We start from the raw sequence: 21,188 nt of genomic DNA on the forward strand, positions 1-21,188 counted from the left end.
GCGTTTCAAGGAACTCTTCAAAAAAGCCCAGTCCCTGGGCTGGAAAACACCAGCTTACATGGATTGCTAAGGAAACCTTGAGGTATTAAAGTAAACCCAACATGTTTGGCCAAAGACCATATGTGGACAGGCTGCTAGCAGTATGGGAAGCGGGGAGAGGGGGTGAGCCCCAGCAAAGGGGTGGGATGAGGGGAGGAAAGGGGGCTGGCCTCTGCCCCGCCGCCCGCCGCTCACTCCCGGTGCTTTGGGTTTGCCCGCAGGGACTGCACACCTTGTGCGGCGCCGGTGAGCCCAGAGGACGCAATGGCATCGCTGTCCATATTTTCGTCTGCAACACCTCCATGCTTGATAGGTCAGTGACTGCTACGCCGGAGGCTCGGGCTGCCCCGGGCTGGCTGCCTGTGTGCGTATGGCTGTTGCCGCTGTGCTTGAGTCCAGCTGCTCCCAGCAGTGCTGTCTCCACATCCCTGTGTTCCTGTGTGCACAGGCAAAGACGTTCATGGTGTCCATGGCAGGTGTTTGCGAAGCAGGTTGTGCTCCATGGCCAAGTACTGGGAGAGTGGGTGGGGAGCCACCAAGAAAAGGAGGGAGCTGGGCATGGGGATGCGGCAAGAGGGGATGTGTTGGATCCGGGTGCTCTCGTCCCAGGGACTGGAGCTGCTCCTCAGAGGTCAACACGCATGCAGCCTCTGATGGGCACCACTACCCTCTGCAGCGGCTCATGGGGGAAGTCAGCCCTGCTCCCCAGTTTACAACGCCTGATGCACCCATGGCCACAAAGGTGGGGACCTGGCAGAGGTCGGAGGAGATCCTGCTTCCAGGCCATGCACATTAAACCTCCCTGCCTCCTCTCCACTGGCCCATATATTGCATTCACTGACTTGCAAACAGCATTTCTGGTGCCGAAGGAGAGACTTCTGCCACGTCAATCTCCCAGCTGAAAACTCCCCAGATGTGGTCATGGTGTGCGCCTGGGACTTACAGTACCCTGACCTTCCTGTTCTCCTTTTTCTTTAGATGCCTTTATAACTCGGATGGCGACTTCCTAATTGGTGAGTTGATGCTTCAGCTTTTCCTTTCCCCCACAAGGGTCTGCCTGGGTTGCCACCTGCCTGCCTCTTGTTCCTCTAAAGCCTGGGCCCTACGGCCAAGATTGGAAGGGAGGGTTGGCTTCACCCTCATGCCATCCAGATTTGGTGGTCTGGCACCAGCTGGGCTGTTGGGCGCGTTGCACCGCTCCCGTGCAGCTCAGAGACCTCAACCTCTGTGCCAGACCTCAACTTTGGTTTTGTGCAGTGACCCAGCTTCCTTGGCGTGCTGCTCAGGGATCCTTTCCCAGCGCTTCCCAGACTGGTATTAGGCACGCCACAGGCTGAGGTTTTCTGGAAAACATAAGCCTCAGGATTTCTGAAAAGTTTACAGCTAGATGCCTTCGTTGCTTCAGTCCAAGAGTATTTGGCACGGCAGCTTAACTCCTGCGCTCTGCCAGCCTCAGGCAACCAGACCGCCGCGGTGAGTGTAAGCATGGCACATAAAGTGCGCACATGCCAAAAAATATTCTGAGTGGTATCAGAAGCCTGATATTTGCTTGTCTCTTTCTTGACCAAGGGACAGAAATGCCTTCGGGTCACCAGCAGAAGCAATTCTCCCATAAAATAGCTATTAAATTGTTCTCATTCACCTCCCTCAGTACTGTGAAGTAAAAGTGCTAGGACAGGTTTTGTAAATCTGCTAGTTTTTCAAGTCAAAATGCGAGCTCTCCTGTGCCAGGACAGTCCAGGAAAATAATGCAGATGTTAGTGTAGCATTGCTTCTACCCTGAGGAAGCAGGGAGTATTAGCTATTCCCAGACTTCTCACACTGCCAGGGTCATGAGAAGGATGGGTACGTGCATCATTTTACATGAAGATCATGATATGGACAGGTAAGGCCTGGGATATATCAGCACCCATTTATCTGGACTTAGCATCTGTGGCTCAAACCCGACGTCAAGGGGACGCGAGGTGATGGGTGGCTTAACCTCACACAGGCGCCTGCTGTGACATGGGGGCCATGGGGCTGGTCTGAAAGCTCTCCCTCCGGTGCAGGCATCTCTGCTGCAAGGCTCTGCATGGGAGAAGGAGCCCGATCCTGCTGTGAAGCAGGGTCAGAAAGGGCCCATTGCTCTTCCCTGGAGCCGAAGTGCTCTTGGTGGACAGAGAAAGGCATTCACCACCTTGCTTCAGCTCCTCTGCCTGCATTTTGTTTCCCCAGTGCCCCAGCAAGGGAAACTCCTCATCACAACCGAGTTTGGGAAGATGCTAGTGGAGCCCAATGAAATCTGTGTCATCCAGGTAAGGGCTGACTGCACCTTGCCTGTGGCTCAGAGCCTGATGTTGGAGCAAGCCAGCTCCTGCATTCATCTGTTCATGGTTTGTCAGGGAAGTCCTGGCAGGATCCTAGTATCTTCCTTTGTTTTCCAGCAAGGAATGCGTTTCAGTGTGGAGGTGTTTGGAGAGACCAGAGGCTACATCCTGGAGGTGTACGGGGCACACTTCGAGCTGCCTGACCTGGGACCCATTGGTAACAATCTCTAATCCAACCTACAGTGAATTTCACAGAGACAGCCAGGAATTACAAGCCCCAATCCATCCTTTTATCTCCTGTGTAATACATCCATGCACACGCTTCTTCCCAAAAATGCTTTCCATCCCAGCACTGTTATTCCCCAGCAGAGCAAGCATCCCCCCGAAAAAATGTGACAGCCCGGTTGTTCCAAGATTTCCCTGGGACTGAAGGGACCATTTCTCTCCCCCTTTTCCACTTTGTCTCTTCCCTTCTGATCTGGGAGTTCCCATCTGCTGGCTCTGAATCCATTCCTACCAAAACAAATCCAAAAGGCCATCATCGCTGATGCCCCTTACTTACAGGTATGGCATAAACTGGAGTAAATAGGAGATAATTTACCTGGTAAAAGGAAAGGCAGATTTCAGAGGCAACAGATATTCTTGAAGCCCCATTTTAGATTTAATCAAGTGCTTTTCCCCCCACCTCTGTGAACAGAGGTGCCTTAGAGCTCTAGAGCCTGCAGTGCCACAGTGTCAGAAGCTGTTCTCCCTGGAGAATTCAAAATCAGTAAAATGAGCAGCACAGGACTGGGATCAGCAACATATTCGCACCTCTGTGTTGTGCTGCCAGGGCGGATCTGCCTTCACTGAGCACAGGTCTAGCTCTCCCATAAATCACAGATCCTCTCTGCCAGCTGCCTCCTGGCCCGTGCAATGTCACAGATCGCAGAGGCACAGCCTCTTGCCGTGACAGAGACATTGCGAGGGTGCACGGCATCTGAAGCCCTGCCGTCCCTGCTGTGATTTCCCAGCCAGCTTTCCGGAGGTGCTCAGCTCAGGATATTTCACCTTCCTTATCCCTGGAGTACTCACCTCCAAACTTTTCTTGCTGAGAAAAACACCTTCTGGTTACTGTACTAAGATTGTCTCAGGGAAAGGAAGTGAAACTAAACTAAAATAACTACAAAACCGGTACCAATAGTTCTCCACTTTCAGACTGGTTTTGGGGTTGGTTGTTTTTCATTTTAGGTTGGGTTGGGTTTTTTTCCCCACTAGACTGGGCTTGTTTTATAGCTCTCTGAGATCTAAAAGACTGGCCATGCTTGAAGTAAATTGCCTAGGTATTATCAGTCAGTAACAAGCTTGGCATGGCCCATCTGCATGCAGAGGGCCTTTGCAAACATCTCATGGCCATACTGAAACTGAAGCCGATCGTTCTTGCAGTGGGGAACCAAGCCAATTCACAGCCATTTAATGGGACCCTGCTCGAGCACCTCTCCCTTGTGATGTTCTGGGTACATCTCTTTCCACATCAAGCCTACAGTGATTTCTCAGCAGCTTTCCTTTCAGCCAGCTGAGGTTACCTGCCGTCACCCACTTCTTGCGCTCTGTGCCTCCTCCACTTGATTATTGATATTGTTGCCCCAGCCTGTTTGTAACAAGTTTCCCCATTAGCTGGTTTTTCAGACACTGTTGGACTGGGTTGGGGGGGGGTGTGTGTTTTACGTTTCCAGAAGGCAGGAATCTATTATAAGGTTTACTTTCTGGAGAAAAGAAAATGAGTGCACTTGCCTGTAAACCTTTTCAGGAGGTGGTAATTATAAGAGCTCCTCTTCTCACCACCTACCTGCCTTCCCCTCAGAGACCAAGATCCTTTGTATTTCAGTCTTACTTTATTCTAACTTCACTTTTCACTTGAAAAATGACAGCTGGAGAAAAGCACTGACTGTTAAACCTTAGCAGCAGGTAGTAATGTCTGCATTTTTATCCAAGAAATTCAAAACCACTTTGTAACAATAATACTAATGAGAAGAAGAAGAATACTTCAGCACCCGTATGGTGCTTTGCCCTTTGAAAATGCACTCCTCACACTAGCCAACCCCTCAGTATGCCCAGAGTCTGGAGGTATCGCTAGCCCCAGAGTCTGTAGGTATCACTATCACTATTTCATTGCTCTTTTTGCAAGCATTCAGAAATGTATTTGGCCCCCTCATGACGTGCCTCGTAACTTCTGCATGGCTAAGTGTCCAACCAGCAGGATGTCCAGGAACAGAGAGTAATTCACCCTCCATTTTTTGCTTAATTCCTAGTTGTTACATGCCTTTACTTGAGGCTGAAGGGAACTAGGGGAGACCTGTCACATAAGGTGAGCGTGGACTTAAATGCTAGGATGTATTACAATTACCAACTCATAGGAGCACAAGAATACGTGACTACTTCAGGTCTCATGGTGGGCCAAGAAGCAGTAAGGTCATTCAAAATGCAGAAGGACAACCACGAAGCCAGGGAATTGCACCAGCCACTTTGCTTGCAGGTTGCCCGAAGAGCTCTGACATCTCTTTTTCTTTCACAGGAGCCAATGGCCTGGCCAACCCGCGTGACTTCTTGGTGCCCGTCGCGTGGTACGAGGACCGTCAAGTGCCGGGGGGCTACACAGTGATCAGCAAGTACCAGGGCAAGCTGTTTGCAGCCCAGCAGGTGAGGATGCCCTGGGAAAACAGGTAACACTGAAGCTCAGCAACTGCCAGTGCATGGCCTGGGATATGCAACTCAGTAGTGTGTACGTAGTGTCAGGAGCTCCTGCTGGTCTAAGCGGACCCTTGCCTTGTTGGGTCATTCATCTTCCCAGTTGAGGCTCCTCAGTCTGGAAAAAAGTGTTTGTGAAGACTTGGTTGCCCAAAGACTCAACGACGGTCTTTTTGCCTCAGTGTTTCCTTACGTTTATAGTGACAGAGAAGAAAAGAGGAGTTGGGGCTGCTGTGAAAAGCCAGGGTTTCCTTACCAGAGAGCCAGTGTTGCAGCTGGCCTTGTCCAAGCACTGCCTGAGCACTCGAAAGCCCTTAGAGACCAAACCCCAGAGGGAGGGCTGAGGCTCACCAAGTGGAAATGCTGAGGAAAACCACGTCCTCGCGACATCAGGCTGTGCCTAAAGGGCTTTGTGCTCCAGGTTGCTGGTGCACCTCTCGCCAGCACTAAAGCCATTTTTAATTTGGGAAAGAGCAGTGCCCTGCATATGTGCAGCAAGTTGGAAGGCTGTGTATGGTAACCCTCTGTCTCTTTGCCTTGGTAGGATTTCTCCCCCTTCAACGTTGTAGCCTGGCATGGGAACTACACGCCATATAAATACCATCTGGAAAAATTCATGGTCATTAATGCTGTTGCTTTTGACCATGCGGTAAGTTCTGGAGCTGGGCAAGGCAGATCAATGCTGCACGCATACCATCCAAACTCACCCTAAGCTCCAGGGGCTCAGCACCTGTTAAAAAATATGTGGTGCTCTAAGAAACAGTGTGAAATCTCCTGCGCTGCTTTCCCTGGGCCCAAACCAAGCTCTTGTAGAGAAAGACAACCTCCTTTGTGGTACAAAGACATAACTCGAGGTTGATCAGCTTCTTAAACAGCTTTATGCAGCTTAGCATAGAATTTCTGCACCCTGGAGGATATACTGAATACCGAAGCCAACACATACCGTGCAACTCAGCAAAAAGATTTTTTGCTTCAAATTCTTGCCTCGATTTATTTCTTGCAATTGCACAGACTCCTTTCCCTGGTTCCTCTGAGCCCAGCACTGATACTCGTTTGAAGAGCTGGCAGCTTTCATTGCAATAATTTCTAGATCTTATGGAAAATAACTAAAGCCAAAACTAATGTGAGCAGCTCTTCTAAAAAGGAAACCAGCCCAGTGGGAGAGGTGCCCGCAGCGATGCCATCTCTTGGCACTGCTTCTGCAAGTGGGTGTGCAAGGAGACTGGAGCGTTTCTAGTGAGACAACTAACAGAAAGTATTGTTTAAACTCCAGAAAAACCTGCCAGGAGAAGGATGGTTTTGGGATTGAAGCCCAGAAAATCACTTTACTGGACTAGAGACTTCAAAAATCCTTGAAGCAAGCCACAATTTCTCTGCACTTTGTTCTCCCTGTTTGTAAACTAACAGGGCTGTGAGGCTAGATGCCTCCAGCCTGATGTTCCTGTCCTCCGTAACCTGCTAAGGAAGAAGAGGTGCGGTTTCGTGGTAGGAGGAGTGCTGGAGACCGCTCCTGGAATTACAGTACCCCATCTTGCAGGGCTGCCCCTCCCCTGCATGGGTGCTGTCGGCTCCAAGGGCATCATTGCTGGGGCAGGGAAGGCTCTCCAAGGCTGCCTAAAGGAAAAACCATCCAGTCCCATCACTTGTCTCCCATGTTCAGCACGGGATTGAGATGCTGGATGCTGTCACACAGGGTCACAAATCTCACCCACACCACCAGGTGCAGGTGGTAAAAGTGTTTTGGCAAGGGAGAGGCTGTATCAGTCAGGTTTACCGGCTGGATGGCCTGAGCAGATAGCTCTGAGCCCTGCTCTGTTTCATGCTTTTTGCTTTGCTTTTTTCAGGATCCTTCTATCTTCACTGTCCTGACAGCCAAGTCGACCCGTCCTGGAGTGGCACTTGCTGACTTTGTCATATTCCCCCCGCGATGGGGGGTAGCTAACAACACCTTCCGTCCACCATACTACCACCGTACGTCTGCCTTTTGTTGGTTGTGCTTGAGTACAGGACTGCAGGGAAAAAACAAACCTCCATTTATTTGAGAGCACGGGCAGGGAAGAAGCAGTCTGATTTGTTGCCCTTGGCACAGTTAGAGTCAGCTTCTTGGAGTCAGTCAGTCCTCCCTGGAAAATGAACAAACCCAAAGACGTTCCTATTTAGAGCATCTCAGGAAAACTCAGAGATGACGGGCTGGTGGTGTCTGCATAGATGGATGCATCTGGACTCAAGGGGCTCCCGCTGAGACCGGGTGCATATTGAACTTGGCATTGCACAAATGCATCAGAAATTGTCCTGTCAACCAGCCATGAATTGCTTAATATCTCATTAGAGTACATAGATAAAGAACAGGAGAAAGGAAAATATGACATCACAGGTGGTGAGAAGCAAAGCTGCCCGAGGCCACTTTCAGGGTGAGATCAAAGTTACAGCAAAGGATTGAATTGGCTCTCGTGAGCCCTTCGTCACCACCTGCAGAGTGATGGAGGTACCACTGGCGTCTAAGAAGCCAGAGATCACGAACTGGGCTCTTTCTCAGGCAGTTGGTTGATTTTTGGGGGATTCGGTTGCCATCACCAGAGCCGGTTTCTTTTTGGCAGTTTTTTGGTTTTGTCTTGGCAGAGCATGGACACATATTGCATTGAATGGATGCTAGAAATCCAGTCGCCCTTCCAGGGTAGGGATGAGGCAACCTGCTCTATGAGACTGAGGGGGAAAGCTTGCTCATGCACCCCCTTCTGTCAACAGCTACAAGGCCCCATCTCAGAAGCTATATCAAGGTCACACTATGGTCACTTTGAAGTGCTGAGAGGCTTTCTGCACACTTACTAACCACAGTTTAATGGCCAGCTCCTCCTGCTACTCAGACGTATTTCCAAGCATCTTGGGGGCTGGCAGAATTAGTGGCGCTTGCAAGGCAGATGTGCCGCCGTCTGAGTAAATCCCACAGGCAAAGTCCTGCCCTGTCATTCTGCTTTCATTCCCGATAATGAGTGTGACACGGAAACATGCCTCCTGACCAGCTGGGATAGTGCCAGGTCTCAGTTACCTCTTTTATTAGACCCTAAAAGGTGAGACACACAGCCGGTTTACCACGATTAAGTTGCTGCGCATCAGCAGAGCTGTGCTAACTTTCCACAGACACATTGTGTTGAACAAGACGAACTTGTTCAACCCTGCTTAATCTGTGGTAGAAGACGGCTGAGATAATTCTCGTTCTCTTATCTGTGTCGTGAACTAAGAGTACCCATGCAGACAACTACCACAGCTAGTACTACTAGCAGACAACTACCACAACTACCTTGACCACAGTACCTTGGCCATAGGCTTGAGCGCTAAATTAATGATGAGCAGGTTGGTTGTCTACTCTAGCCCAGCCATGGAGGGGCAGAGCTTGAGCGGGTAACGCAGATATCGCAATAGTCAATTATCAAGACACTGCACGGTAGTTCCCTCTGAAATTAGTGCAGCAATGAGAATCTTATACCACTAGAAAGGTGTAACGGGACAGAGCAACTCTGGGATAAAAGTAGCACAAGGTCAGTGCTGCTGAACTCTCCTCTCTCCAAATATTTTACAAAAAGCCTACTTTGTTTGCCAGAAATCCCCTGTTGCCTCCTCTTCTCAGGTGCAGTGGAAAGCTGTTGTTTGGAGAACTCGGGTGCACTCAGAGTCATGGTTTTCGTCTTGCCTTAACTTTGCCCCAAGTATAAATATAGCAATGGTGGTCCAAAAATTTCCTCCCAGACACTGTAACAATTTCACATACAAAGGTGGCTGTGCAGCTCATAAATACCGACTTCTCTTGGTCACCTTTCTACATCCCTGGAGGCTGTGAATTACTCCTAGGGTCTTTGGACCACAAGCTGAAAAATGTGTCTGATTGATAGAGCTTTTATACCATATATTGCATCTGTCTGGGAGAGTACTTGTGTGATTCTCATTACAGTGGGACCTAACATCTAATGGCCACTAAGGGATTTTAACTTCACAGCATCCTGCTTGTAGAGGACAACGCTATTTTACTGACAGGGAACGGAGGCACGCCTAAGTTCTTGGGGTGACGTAGGAAATCTGTGAATGAGTAAGAAACTGGACTCAGCTTATCTCATAAGTCCTAGCCTGGTTTCCTACTCACCAGCCCATTCTTCGTAGGCAATAGTATGAGTCCTGTTGCAGGCGCGTTGGCGATCCAGCTCTTAGGGTCTGTACAGCAGTCTGAGTGCACTAAGCGGAGTACATAGAATCACAGAATCATAGAATCATTAAGGTTGGAAAAGACCCTTAAGATCATCGAGTCCAACCATTAACCTAGCACTGCCAAGTCCACCACTAAATCATGTCCTCAAGCACCACGTCTACCCGGCTTTTAAATACCTCCAGGGATGGAGACTCAACCGCTGCCCTGGGCAGCCTGTTCCATGAGCGAGTTCAATGAAAAACCCATAATAATCTGGTTTTACATGAGATACTGACAACTTGGGATGAAAATTAATAAATGTTTGCATACGTATATAGGCCAACTCTGCTTTGAGCTAAATTAGTTTTATTGTTAAACATTTCAGACCCTGGATTGTACTTAACGAAGACCGAACTAGTGGTTAAAAAGGGCTATATATAACATAGCTACAGAAGCGTGTCCTGATTTCGTAAAAACTGACCACTAAGCAGAAAGTTGCCATATTGTTTAGTCTCATCAGGTCTACTAAAGCTGAAAGCTTGGGATGGCAGTTGTTAAAGTACTTCCCTTACAGGAAGCAGAACTCAGTAAGTACTGGATGATTAGAGATAGCCATCCTTACCTAAGTTAGTGGTATATTACTCCATTGGTTTCAGAGGGTCTCCTTAAAAGTATTCTTCCTTGGGGAAAGATGAATTTGGCTCCTTGTCTTTGGCCATACAGTGGCTCTCAAGAAGTAAGTAAATAATGCATGAATCAAAAGCATAAAATACTGAAGCGCCTGGCTGGACTGGAGGTGGTAGAAGAATATCAAACAAAATGATTTCAAGTTCATAACCTGGGACAGCAAACCAGGCTCTCTCACCAGACTGCCGGCCAGGCACTTTGCGCCTCAGTGCCCGCAACACAGGGATGATTATATTGAACTTTATTTCCAGTGCTTTAAGATCTCTAACCCAAGTCCGTAAATATCAGGTTACACCATGCAGTCCGTATGCAGGTGTACTACTTACACAGCTTGAGGTGGTAGGAAAAGCACAGGTCTACCAACATCAATGCACCTTCATTAGGGAGCTCTCAGTTTCAGAATCCAGATAATTAAGAGTGGGATACATCCTGTACAGCTTTACAGGCATTGCCTGCAGGATCCCTGATGTCCTCTCTTGCGATGTCCTGCTTAGGAACCTCCACTCCACCCACTGCCCAGCCCAGCTTAGCTCATGGGTTTCAAGGAGCTCACAGCCCAGCTGTGATGTTTCCAATCACGCTGCGTTGCAACCTCTTCTCTATGTCTCCTGCAGGGAACTGCATGAGTGAGTTCATGGGGCTCATCAAAGGCCACTACGAAGCAAAGGAGGAAGGCTTCCAGCCCGGAGGGGCCAGCTTGCACAGCATGATGACTCCTCATGGGCCAGATGCTGACTGTTTTGAGAAGGCGAGCAAAGCCAAGCTGGAGCCTGAGAGGGTTGCAGAAGGGACCATGGTAAGGAGCCAAGGGAGCCAGTAAGATTTCGAATACAGCACGGCATCCTGCGGCTGTGCCACTCTCAAAGTACAGCCCAGCTGCTTGCTGGCAAGTTGGAAAAGTCCTTGGAACAAAGGGCTGCAGCATTCACCTTCCTTACCAATCAGCACCATTCAGCTCCCAGGAGCTCCCCTGGAGACAGGCGATGCCAGGCAGCTTTGATCATCTGCCCACATAAATTGTTGCCTGAGCAGGAAGCTGGGAATTTTCATGCTGATTAATTTAATTTTTGTCTTAGCCTATGGACAAAGAAACGAAACCCCTGACTGTCCTCCTTTCTCCACCCACTAAAATCTAATGATGATCATCAACAGACCTTGAACTAGAGCTTTTGGAACAACCTCACCTTCCTGGGTATGCAGGGAATCCAAAGTCACTCCTGAGACCTGGCTAATACCAGCATTGCAATGCCAGCTCTGAAGAGCTTTCTCCTCCTGGCTTGATCGGAGGCAGAACTTGGCAGGGCTGGACCGTGTGTGCAATTCCTGTTTGTGGTAGAGCAGAGCCACCCGGCCTGGACGTAAACTCGCACTCTTGCCCTAATCTACCTTCACTCTTCCTAACAGGCCTTCATGTTCGAGTCGTCCCTCAGTCTGGCCGTCACCAAATGGGGCCTCCAGACCTCCAATCGCCTAGATAAGAACTACTACAAGTGCTGGGAACCTCTGAAAAGCCATTTCAACCCTAAGTGCAAGTAAAGAGAAGTATTTCTCGCTTGCAATATGCGAATGAAGACAGGGAAATCCAGCATACCTACATGTGGTGATTCGGACAACGCAGAGTGCTCCAGCACAGAACGGTGTTTCCAGCAGCCACCGAGCCACAGAAATGATCATCCCTATGTAACTTGGGAAATGCAGTAAAAAAACATCATTATTCTTAACTTTCAAGTATCCAATTAAAGCTTTCCTGGTGACACGCTGAAGCTGAAGTACTTGCGTGGCTCTCACTGTGTAGTTGGTGTGAATGCTGTACCTGGTGCAGATACGAGGTAACAGCCAGCCCCTCTTCACAGGGCCTCCTGAAAACACGACCTGGTGCATCCTTCACAGGGAGAAACTAGGGATCTATAAAGCATTTTATGCTGTCTGTAGCAGAAGAGCTTTCCAAACAGAGCCGAAGGCTGTAGCAGACCTAAGCCTCCTATTAGGGCAGGCCATTTCAACCTGCTGCCCTGTGGCGGGTTGCCAAGGAAAGACTTGATTGTCAGAGAAGTAGACTGCAAATTAGAAAAGGTTGGAGAATCCAAAGCGCTTCACTGTTAAGTGAGGGACAGTTTCCAACCCCACACTCTGGCCATTCTTCAACATCGGTTTGTCAGCACTTGACAAATTCTCTCCCTAGTTAAGTGCTAATTTGCAGCATAGCAAATGCAAAAGGGCTTGTCTGGCCAGTCCAGGCCTTTGTTCCTGGGAAGGTACCTGGAAGAAAGCTCAATTACAGACAACAACGTGGAGGACCTCAAAATTCATTGGAGTATGCAAGCCTCACCCCCAGGTGGGGAGTTCCACAGGGCGGAGGCAGAAAGCGAAGCCCCGAGTAGGCTGGGAACCAGGAGCACAGCCCAGGCACCCCAAACCTCAGGCCTGTGCTTTAGCACGTACCCATGTGAAACAGTTCCTAAGCTTGGTGCCATCAGGATCTACGCTTCTTACTTCCCAAGAGAAGTAATCTTCAATTTTCTAAAAGAGAAGGAAATGTAGAGCTGCAACACCTAGCTTCAGACAGTTACATCCATCATCGGTTTTGGATCTGCACCAGATCCTTGGTGAAAAAAAAAGCATCAGCTTTGAGCAAAGTATTACATTATAAAATCCACAGGGAGATGTTTACTCTAAAATAGGCAGCTCAGAAAAGGACGTTCAGGAGAATCAATTTGCCAGAGAAGCTGATTTAATCAGACCGATCCAGGGATAAATGAGGTCTAAATCTTTCACAGGCAGAGGGGAAAAGCTTGTTTTTTGTTTGGGACCTAAATTATCATTCAGTGACCTGCAGGCTTGAGTTTCTCTTGCTATAGACTCATCACTGAAGCAGACACAGGTGGTAACACATCAGTCAAGGGTGAAATTCCACGAGGCACATTCATTCTCCTGTCCTCGCCCTACATTTCTGAAGGGAAACCCTCCTTTCCTTCCTCTACGCACCCAGCACCACTGCCTCAAACCACCAACCCCACCTCCAGCGCTCGTTCCTTGCAAGAAAACAGCTTGGGGAGTTCCGCAAATAACGAGAGAGAAAAGTAGGGCAGCCTTCCCCCAAGCACCACGCTCAAATCTGCAGGGACGTAGCATCAGGCACTCTCATCTGCAAAGGAAAGGGCTGTGGCAGGTGCTGTGAGCATCAATCCAGGGCTGGCCTAAAAGAGTAGAGGCACGGCACTCATCCACAACCCGTCCCGAACCACTTGCTCAACTGGCCCGAAACAAATACAGCTGCAAGGGAGAATTTACATATGTGGCAACTCAAGTTCCAATTAGCTGAGGAAATGGGTCCTGGGAGATCAAATTAGTTTGTGGCAGCAAGAAGAGAGTTAATTTAGCGTGCCCAGACAAGCAATTATTTCTTTCCCTAACTACCACTTTCTCCATGCACTGATGCCTCTCTCTCTGCACTGACCCACCACTGTACCTTGTAATATCATTTGTGACAGTCTTTTAGAAGCTGTTCTGCAGAGAGAATGATCTGGGTTAGCTTTAGCTAAGCTAGCAGAAGAACAAGCCGCAGAGACAGGTGCAAGAGGGTTGTTGAGAGCACATAGGGGATTGCAAAAGCAGGCCACGGCCTTACACAGCTGCTGCACACAGCGTGAGGGCCAAGCCCCCGCTGCCTCAACATTTCATGACCCAGACAGGAAAGGGAAGAGCTACGATAGCAAACACTTTAAAAAAATAAAAAATAATCAGGAAACACATTTTTACTGTGCGAGCGACTGAGCACTAGCACAGGTTGCCCAGAGAGGCTGTGGAATCTCCATCCTTGGAGCGCGGACCAAGCCACGCAGACACAGTCCTGGGCAGCCTGCTCGAGGTGACCAGATGACCTCCAGAGCTCCTTTCCAACCTCAGCCACTCTCCGATTCTGTGAAAAATCTCATCAACTCACTATGATGAAGAGAGACTAGAAATGGCCCATACTTACATCCTAATCATGCAGGAAAGGGATTTAGCAGAGCTGCTGTTGCTGACTTCACTGTCAAGAACACAGCGAAGTTTCCCAGCAGGCAGAGGGACGTTCTCAACTTTTACATCAGACGGAGGTTTTGGCATTGACCTCAACATTTGGGAAGAAATCGCTCACGTAGAACGTCTCAAGAACGAGGGTTGTTTGGACCATGATGGCACCTACAGACCATGTGGAAATTCAAGTCTGAATTAAAAATCTTTTCCTTGCACTCACATTTCAGTACTTTGGCAGTAACAATTCCAGAGCCCCCTATACCAGCTGACCTGGGCAGAAAAGACTTAGGTTCTTATAATAAGCGGAGCAGACATCTTTGCAGGCACAAGATTCAGTTATGCTTCGTGAGGTTTTTTTTTTAATCATGGCCCATTTGCAGGGGTGAGATGGAATTCTCCTATACTGTAAGGGAATCAGTGTCAAAAATAAAAATCCTTATCTTTTTACTTCTTGTCTCTCACTCACAGGAATCACAGAATTAGTGGAAATGCTAGTCACATACAGCATGACAGTGTTCAGCCCACTATTTCCAAGTCTGGTAGGGTAATTTTATCCAGAAGTTTTTTGCAATAAACAAATGCACGGTTTAGGCTTGTACTTTATTAAGGAAAAGAAAAATTAACTCAACTTACTGCGAGCAGTCAGGCAGGCTCCTGAAGTTACTAAAAATGTATCGCAGAACTTGCCTATTATCCGATTAGGGCAAACTACACAGTCAAACCGACGCCAGGAAGAAATACCTAGTAGGCAAGCAGTAGTTCCTTAGGAAACCACATTGGGCTTGCTTAACATTTTAGCCTGCTACTGATTTTAAACTTCAGCCTGTGCTGCTCTGACAGCAGCAACTTCCAGTTTAAAAGGAGCCTCTGCCTGTGGACCACAGGAGTACACTGGTTGAGTTCAGGACACCCTCTCTGTATCAATCTGCGTTAGATACAAAGATCCTGCATTTTTGCAGTTTCCATAATTGTTAAAGATGCAAGACAACTGACGAGCAATTAAGATTTATTCTTGTGAAGGAGAAATGTCAGCACACAATACATCTTATTTTACTCATATCCTGTGAACAGCACTGCAATTCCAGGAACTTAAAATACACTGAACGGTCGCTTGTATTTACCTTCTTGGATAAGCTTCTCTTTACGATCCTGTGGAAGAAAGAGAACATTCATCATTATCCTGTTAGAGAAGAAGTTTCAATCAGCCTGGGATGAGAGAAAAGCAGTCCTAGTATTTCAGCACAGACTATAGGAAGATAGCACCACATATGATCTTAAGGGTCTTTTCCAACTTAAATGATTCTATAAGCACAAACTCTAGTAACAACTGTTGTGGTTAAAAAGTAAAAAAAAGAACAAGGCATTTAGCTTCACCTGCCAGCTACAGAAGACGTGCTCAGATTGACCTCTTTGCACATCCATCCACTCTCACAGGCCAGCAGAGACCAATTCCTGTGATGTATTTTTCACCAAACCAGCTGCGTCACAGTTAATTTATACATTTAGTTTCTGCCTCCTCTTTCAGGCTAAATAATCCAGTTTAGAGATCTAATTATGGAGAAACTTCTTAATAACTTGCCTAGATGCGCCTATATTCACTTTCAGCCCATTTGTATCTCACTCTGCAGTCATGTACCTTTCTGACAGGCACCGTTACAGTACACAGCCACTGCAAACATTGCCCAGATTCCTTCTGCCGGATAAAACCAGAAGACTTAGCTTAAGACTTGGCAATTTGTATTTTGCTTTCCCAGACACGCAACAAACACTCCTCAGAGAAGAGTATAACAGTTATTGTGCTTTATATGCTACCAGAAAACAAAGAAAAATCCCCAAGCATCAGTAAGGGAACTAGAATAAAGGAAAACAAATTGTCCTGGAGACTACACTAAAGACTTCAGCTTAAATATTCTGTGGCAAGTATGTCTAGATTTCACTCATGCAGGTTTATTTTCGAGCACTCACATGCTAAGTCACACTTGGTGGCTAAGCCCAAGTGTGGCTTTACGTACAAAACAAAACCAGCACGACAAAATACTGCAGAGATGCTGAAGTCTCAAAAACATTTGTAACAACATGCTCGGCATGTTTTCCAAAACCTGTATTTTCGATTCAGGCTAGTAAACACCATTCTCTACAAATATTCTATTAGTTTTAATTAATGTTTGTGCTTCCCGGTTTACGACTTGATCTAAAAATGCTACTTTTGTACAAAAGAGGGAAATGAAAGTGTTTTACAATAGCCACAAATTCACTAGTAAAAACAGCCACAGTCTCTCAGGCATTTTCTTATGCATGCATATAGCTGAGTATTTTCAGAATGATCTACCATTGCTCAGATTCTGATGCCTGCATTTCAGGAGTTAGAACAGAAGCAAGATAAACCTTCCAAAATCTTAAAAGTCCAGCCGAGATCAGGCACTGCAGTCAGCGTAAGTACTCCTCTCCATTTGCTTCATGAGATTCGAGAAGTAGTTAAGCAATTCACAGAGACCTTGCTAGGTCGGTCATCCATACGCTCCCTATTTATTTATTTATTTTAAAAAGCACAGTTACTACATGTCAACAGCTGAAAATACTAGTCTTTTATGATTAATTTACATCGTCAGTGCTACAGAGAGCTTTATTACAGCAAAATATCCTGATCGGGGAAACTGTGACTGGCCATACACAAAGGTACAATACAGGGCTCTCGGCACAGCAGGGCTTTGCAAACAGTTATGAGGCTTTGAGAGAGCAGGCTCAGTATCAGCCTTCCTTCCCTCGCTACTTTAACGGTATTAATCATTGTTAGGTGCAAGAGGATCCCACCAATGAAGCCTCCAGGCGGATCTACATTTCACAATTTGGTGTTCACTGGCGTTCAGTTGCCCTACCCTGTCCGTTTTGAAGACGGCAACCCAGAAGAGGATAGGGCCTATCGCAAAAAGCGCTCCTAGAAAGGACGTCTTAGGCGTCGGGCGGAAATTAGGGTAGACGTTCTGCGTCCTGGCGTAGGCCCAGCGGATCAAGGCAGGATCTTCCTGGGTGGGAAAGAAAACCTCAGTCAGACCCGGGGCCCTGCGAGGCCCACCCGACTCGGCGGGGCCCTGCGAGGCCCACCCGACTCGGCGGGGCCCTGCGAGGCCCACCCGACTCGGCGGGGCCCTGCGAGGCCCACCCGACTCGGCGGGGCCCTGCGAGGCCCACCCGACTCGGCGGGGCCCTGCGAGGCCCACCCGACTCGGCGGGGCCCTGCGAGGCCCACCCGACTCGGCGGGGCCCTGCGAGGCCCACCCGACTCGGCGGGGCCCTGCGAGGCCCACCCGACTCGGCGGGGCCCTGCGAGGCCCACCCGACTCGGCGGGGCCCTGCGAGGCCCACCCGACTCGGCGGGGCCCTGCGAGGCCCACCCGACTCGGCGGGGCCCTGCGAGGCCCACCCGACTCGGCGGGGCCCTGCGAGGCCCACCCGACTCGGCGGGGCCCCGCTTGCCCCCGCCGCGGGGCTGAGGCCTAGAAAGCCCCCGGCCGCCTCCCGGCCCACGCCGGGAAGGGCGTCAAGGTCACGGGGAGGGCAGCGCCCCGCCCCGCCCGCAGGGACCCGGGCCCGGGCCCGGGCCCCGCTGCGGGACACCGGGCGAGGCGGACAGGCCCCCGCCGCCGCCCCCCCGCCCGCTCCCCACTCACGATGACGGCCGGTGGGTTGGGGTTGTTGAGCTGCAGCTGGTACTGCCGCTTCAGCCGGGCGCGGATGGCCAAGCGCTCGGCTTCGGCACGGCGCTTCTCCGGCGACGAGTCGTAGGTCTCGGGGTCGAGCTCGGCCGGCAGCGAGACGAAGCGGTTGGGGCGGTACGCCTCGGCGGCGGTGGGGGGCGGCCCCGCCGCCATCTTGGAGACCCGGCGCCGCGCCGCCCTGCCCGCGCGCAGGCGCGGGAGGCGGTGCCGGCCTCGCGCCGCCGGGGGAGCCCCGCCCCCGCCGCGCCCCCTGCCGGCTCGCGCCGGGACCGGCGGGAAGCGCGGCCTCTCCCCGCCTCAGGCCCGGCGGACGGGGGGGGGGTCTCGTCGAGGGAAGGTGGGACCCTCGTCGACAGCGGTCCCGGCAGCTTAAATGGCCTCTTCCCCTCCCCCTGGGACAAAAAGGACCTCCAGGGCATTGCTGAGGCCCAAGGGATTTTTGTGCTGTCGAATTTGTTGCGTGCCCAGGGGATAACAGGGCGGCCGTCGCCGCCCCGCTCTCTGTCGCAGCCCTCAGCAGCACACATTTAAACAAAACATTCAATATTACACAAGCGGCGTCTCGCAGGTGGGCTGGACGTTGCCAAATCCCGCCGTCATTGATTTTCAACTTCAAGTCGTCTCTCTGATTCTTTAACCGAGGCCGGGCTGGTTGGATAAGCCGCCAGATAACCTTCAGGATTAACCTGCGGTGGCTCGCCGCCCTGATAAACTTCATTGACAGGTTCGCAGATCACCCTCTGCTGATTGACACGAGGCACAAACAGCAAGCTCTGGCCCGAAGGTTTTGACTTCAGGAAGTTTCTGTCTTGTCAGTATTAAGAGCTTTGCTCTCCAGAGCTGTAAAAAATATATGCAAATCGCCTTTCTGGAAACAAACTTGCTAGTAAACACATTTTTGGCTGTTTTTTCTTCTTTTGGTACACAAAGCAATGATAGCAGTTATGCTGATTGGAACCAAGTAAGTTAATGGCTGCGTATATATAGTTATGGCCTCATTTACACAGGGGTACCTCTACAGACTCAGGAAATGTTGGATGAGGGATTACAGTTTGCTCCTAAGCACATACAAAATAATATTGCTGACTTTATTTAAGATGCTGTGCTTTGGCACAGTGATAGAGCAGAAGCGCTGCCTCACATCTTATGATTTCACTCTGCTTTTACCTAAGCACTTGGAAAACAAACAGATCATCTCCTCTTGGTCTGAGCAGCTAACTAGGAGTCGGGGCTTTGCGACTTGCTTCCAGCAGGATGAACTGCAAGTTGGATATTCCTGCAGTTTGTGTACCTTGAGCACACCAGCACAGCAGGAGCTACTTTTCCCTCCCTCAAGTTCAATCCTGCCATCCTCCCAGAAACTCTCTTGGTGTTTCTCCAGCTTTTCTACACTCATTTTCTTCACAAACACTCATCTGCAAATCCAAGTGAAAATTTCCACCGCTTCATTCGCAGTCAGCTCCCAAGGAAGTACTTCTTACATGCCCTGCTCCTTTGTTTCCCAGGGCTTTCAGCTTGGGACGGCAGCTCCTGTTGCATGGAACAATGCACTCCCTTTACTTTCCCGTTTCATGACTATCAGATTTAGTGAGCTCTGTGTCTCCAGCTCCATGATTGTCTCTCTCCACAACCGGCATGTGGAGAGCTACGTTAGCAGCATGATGGTACATATACCACCAGCACTGCCATGTGGCACTCCTGTGGTACTTTCATCTCTGAGGATTCCAGAACACTTAGCACTGTGTTTCCCTGCTCGTGCATGGCCTGCTTCTTTAAAAGCTGTTCCTCCCTGCTCTCTCTTATTTCTTAATAAATGACGCCTTGAAATGGAGAGATTCCTGGCAGGAACGAGGGTGCGGGTTGGATAAGCATACTGGGAAAGGAGAGCTGCTCTGTGGGAAATGGTGGGTGTTTTTTTTCCCCTTTGCTGCATCACAGAGTGGAACAGAAAACTCCTGTCCCTGTGGATCTCCCAAAGGATTTGGAAACAGCCAGATGCTTTTCCTCCAATCTGTTGGCTTCTGAGGTCTGTCTGTAATGGTGTGGGACAGGTCCTGCGGGCAGGAGCAAAGATGGTCTTGTGGTGAAGTCACTTGGCAAAGGCAGCAGGTTCAGCTTCCAGCCGTGTTGCAGACTCTTTGCGATCTTATCTGTGCAGGTCCAAGCTGTGCCTTCTCCTGCTCCCCGGAGCTCACAGCTGTGAGTGTGCATGCTTGGCATGCAAACAGTGCTGAAATTAATTCTACTGGGAGAAAAACAGAAGGTGCAAAGCTGCATTTCCATTAACAACGTAATGTACTGTATTAGAAAATCGAGCAAGCAGCCGCTATGCTGAAAGCACCTTTGCATTTCATCTCTAATCACTAAGTCATCCTCCCTCCCAAAGGATCAAGTTCCCTACAGGGAGTCTTTTCTGAGAGATGTCACTTGTTTCGTGGGGTAAGAAAATAACCAAGTTGCTTCCAGAGAAGCGTATTCTCTGACACTCAAGCCTGTGCATTGCAATTTGTTGTTTTCACTCCTCCAGAGGTGATTTTGTGCATTTTCTTCATTTCATAACAGCCATGTCTCTAACTTTAAAATGCTATCTTACAGCAAAAGCCCGAGAGACCAACAGTAAGTGTCTAAAGCTTGCATAAAACGATGTAGGACAAAGACAGAAATACTGCAGTGAAAGCATTTGACTGAAATCAGTGGTCGTTTTTTTTCCTGCTGACAGGAACTGCTGCGCACAGTGAGAAATGCTGCGGTGACAAACTGGACTCCTGTGCAGACCTCCCGCGTCATCTGCTCCTTCTGGGCCACCCTATGGCAGACTCTGAACACAGCCTGGCTGCTACTGCAAACCACCTTTGAAACAAAAGATTTTGCAAGAATGAACGAGACCCTTCTTGTCCCTGTTTTTGCCAGCCAGATCATAAAGCTCATTTGACTCTCCTCCTGACTCCTAGTGTTGACCTAAGACAAGCGGCAGGAATATAAAACAGGCACTAGTGAGAGTGGGGCCACACTCAGTAGGGCAACACAGGCTTGAACTAGAATATGCTGGTCATAATACCACGTCCTGTGCGCTCAAACGCCAAGACTTCAAAGGTAAGGCCCCAAGTGTTTTTTTTCCTTTTTAATCAGAACTGTTGACTATTGAATGTTTGAGGTTGGCAGTATTGAATCAAATCGACAATTCTCATATGAAAATGCCTTTGAAGTTTATGTCATCTGTTTTCTTTGCCATCAGCAGTAACCAAAATGGAGAGAACCAGTCAAGAAAATTAATCTTTGTCCAGAATCCTGTGGTGGGTTGACCTTGACTGGCTGCCAGACACCCACCCAGCTGCTCTCTCACTCTCCCTTCTCAACAGGACTGGGGGAGAAGATTAGGTGGAAAAGCTCATGGGCTGAGAGAAATACAATTATTAAGAAAAGCAAAGGCTGCGCACAGAAGTAAAGCGAAAAGGAATTCATTCACTACTTCCCATCAGCAGGCAGGTGTCCAGCCACATCCTGGGAAGCAGGACCTCA

The 21,188-nt window shown here is 49.2% G+C and overlaps 2 protein-coding genes and 1 long non-coding RNA gene across 5 annotated transcripts in view; 1 reads left to right on the forward strand and 2 right to left on the reverse strand.

The window, feature by feature from the left end:
* Positions 1–11,699, forward strand: part of HGD (homogentisate 1,2-dioxygenase) — a 37,445-nt gene extending 25,746 nt beyond the window's left edge. For all 3 annotated transcript variants that reach the window (XM_087755952.1, XM_009460523.2, XM_087755953.1), the window contains 9 exons: positions 261–352; positions 1,018–1,052; positions 2,254–2,333; positions 2,463–2,562; positions 4,900–5,024; positions 5,617–5,721; positions 6,917–7,043; positions 10,551–10,732; positions 11,341–11,699. In XM_087755952.1, the coding sequence (XP_087612078.1) occupies positions 261–352; positions 1,018–1,052; positions 2,254–2,333; positions 2,463–2,562; positions 4,900–5,024; positions 5,617–5,721; positions 6,917–7,043; positions 10,551–10,732; positions 11,341–11,472 (978 nt within the window). In that variant the 3' untranslated portion in view covers positions 11,473–11,699. The remainder of the gene's footprint in view (positions 1–260; positions 353–1,017; positions 1,053–2,253; positions 2,334–2,462; positions 2,563–4,899; positions 5,025–5,616; positions 5,722–6,916; positions 7,044–10,550; positions 10,733–11,340) is intronic.
* Positions 2,583–14,195, reverse strand: LOC148055611 (uncharacterized). The gene is made up of 3 exons (XR_015704444.1): positions 13,916–14,195; positions 7,101–7,195; positions 2,583–5,035 (listed from the first exon to the last, which is right to left on the reverse strand). It is a non-coding gene; the product is annotated as an uncharacterized LOC148055611 (long non-coding RNA).
* Positions 14,196–14,942: 747 nt separating this feature from the next.
* NDUFB4 (NADH:ubiquinone oxidoreductase subunit B4) lies at positions 14,943–17,875 on the reverse strand. Its single transcript, XM_087757325.1, has 3 exons — positions 17,622–17,875; positions 16,830–16,976; positions 14,943–15,102 (listed from the first exon to the last, which is right to left on the reverse strand). Exons 1-3 carry the CDS (start codon positions 17,820–17,822, stop codon positions 15,043–15,045), a joined length of 408 nt encoding a protein of 135 aa, XP_087613451.1. The 5' UTR covers positions 17,823–17,875; the 3' UTR covers positions 14,943–15,042.
* Positions 17,876–21,188: the final 3,313 nt, after the last annotated feature.

This window comes from Nipponia nippon, unplaced genomic scaffold (genome assembly GCF_047370975.1).
Source record: "Nipponia nippon isolate SJK-2023a ecotype South Korea unplaced genomic scaffold, ASM4737097v1 scaffold_2, whole genome shotgun sequence".
Lineage (NCBI taxonomy): Eukaryota > Metazoa > Chordata > Aves > Pelecaniformes > Threskiornithidae > Nipponia > Nipponia nippon.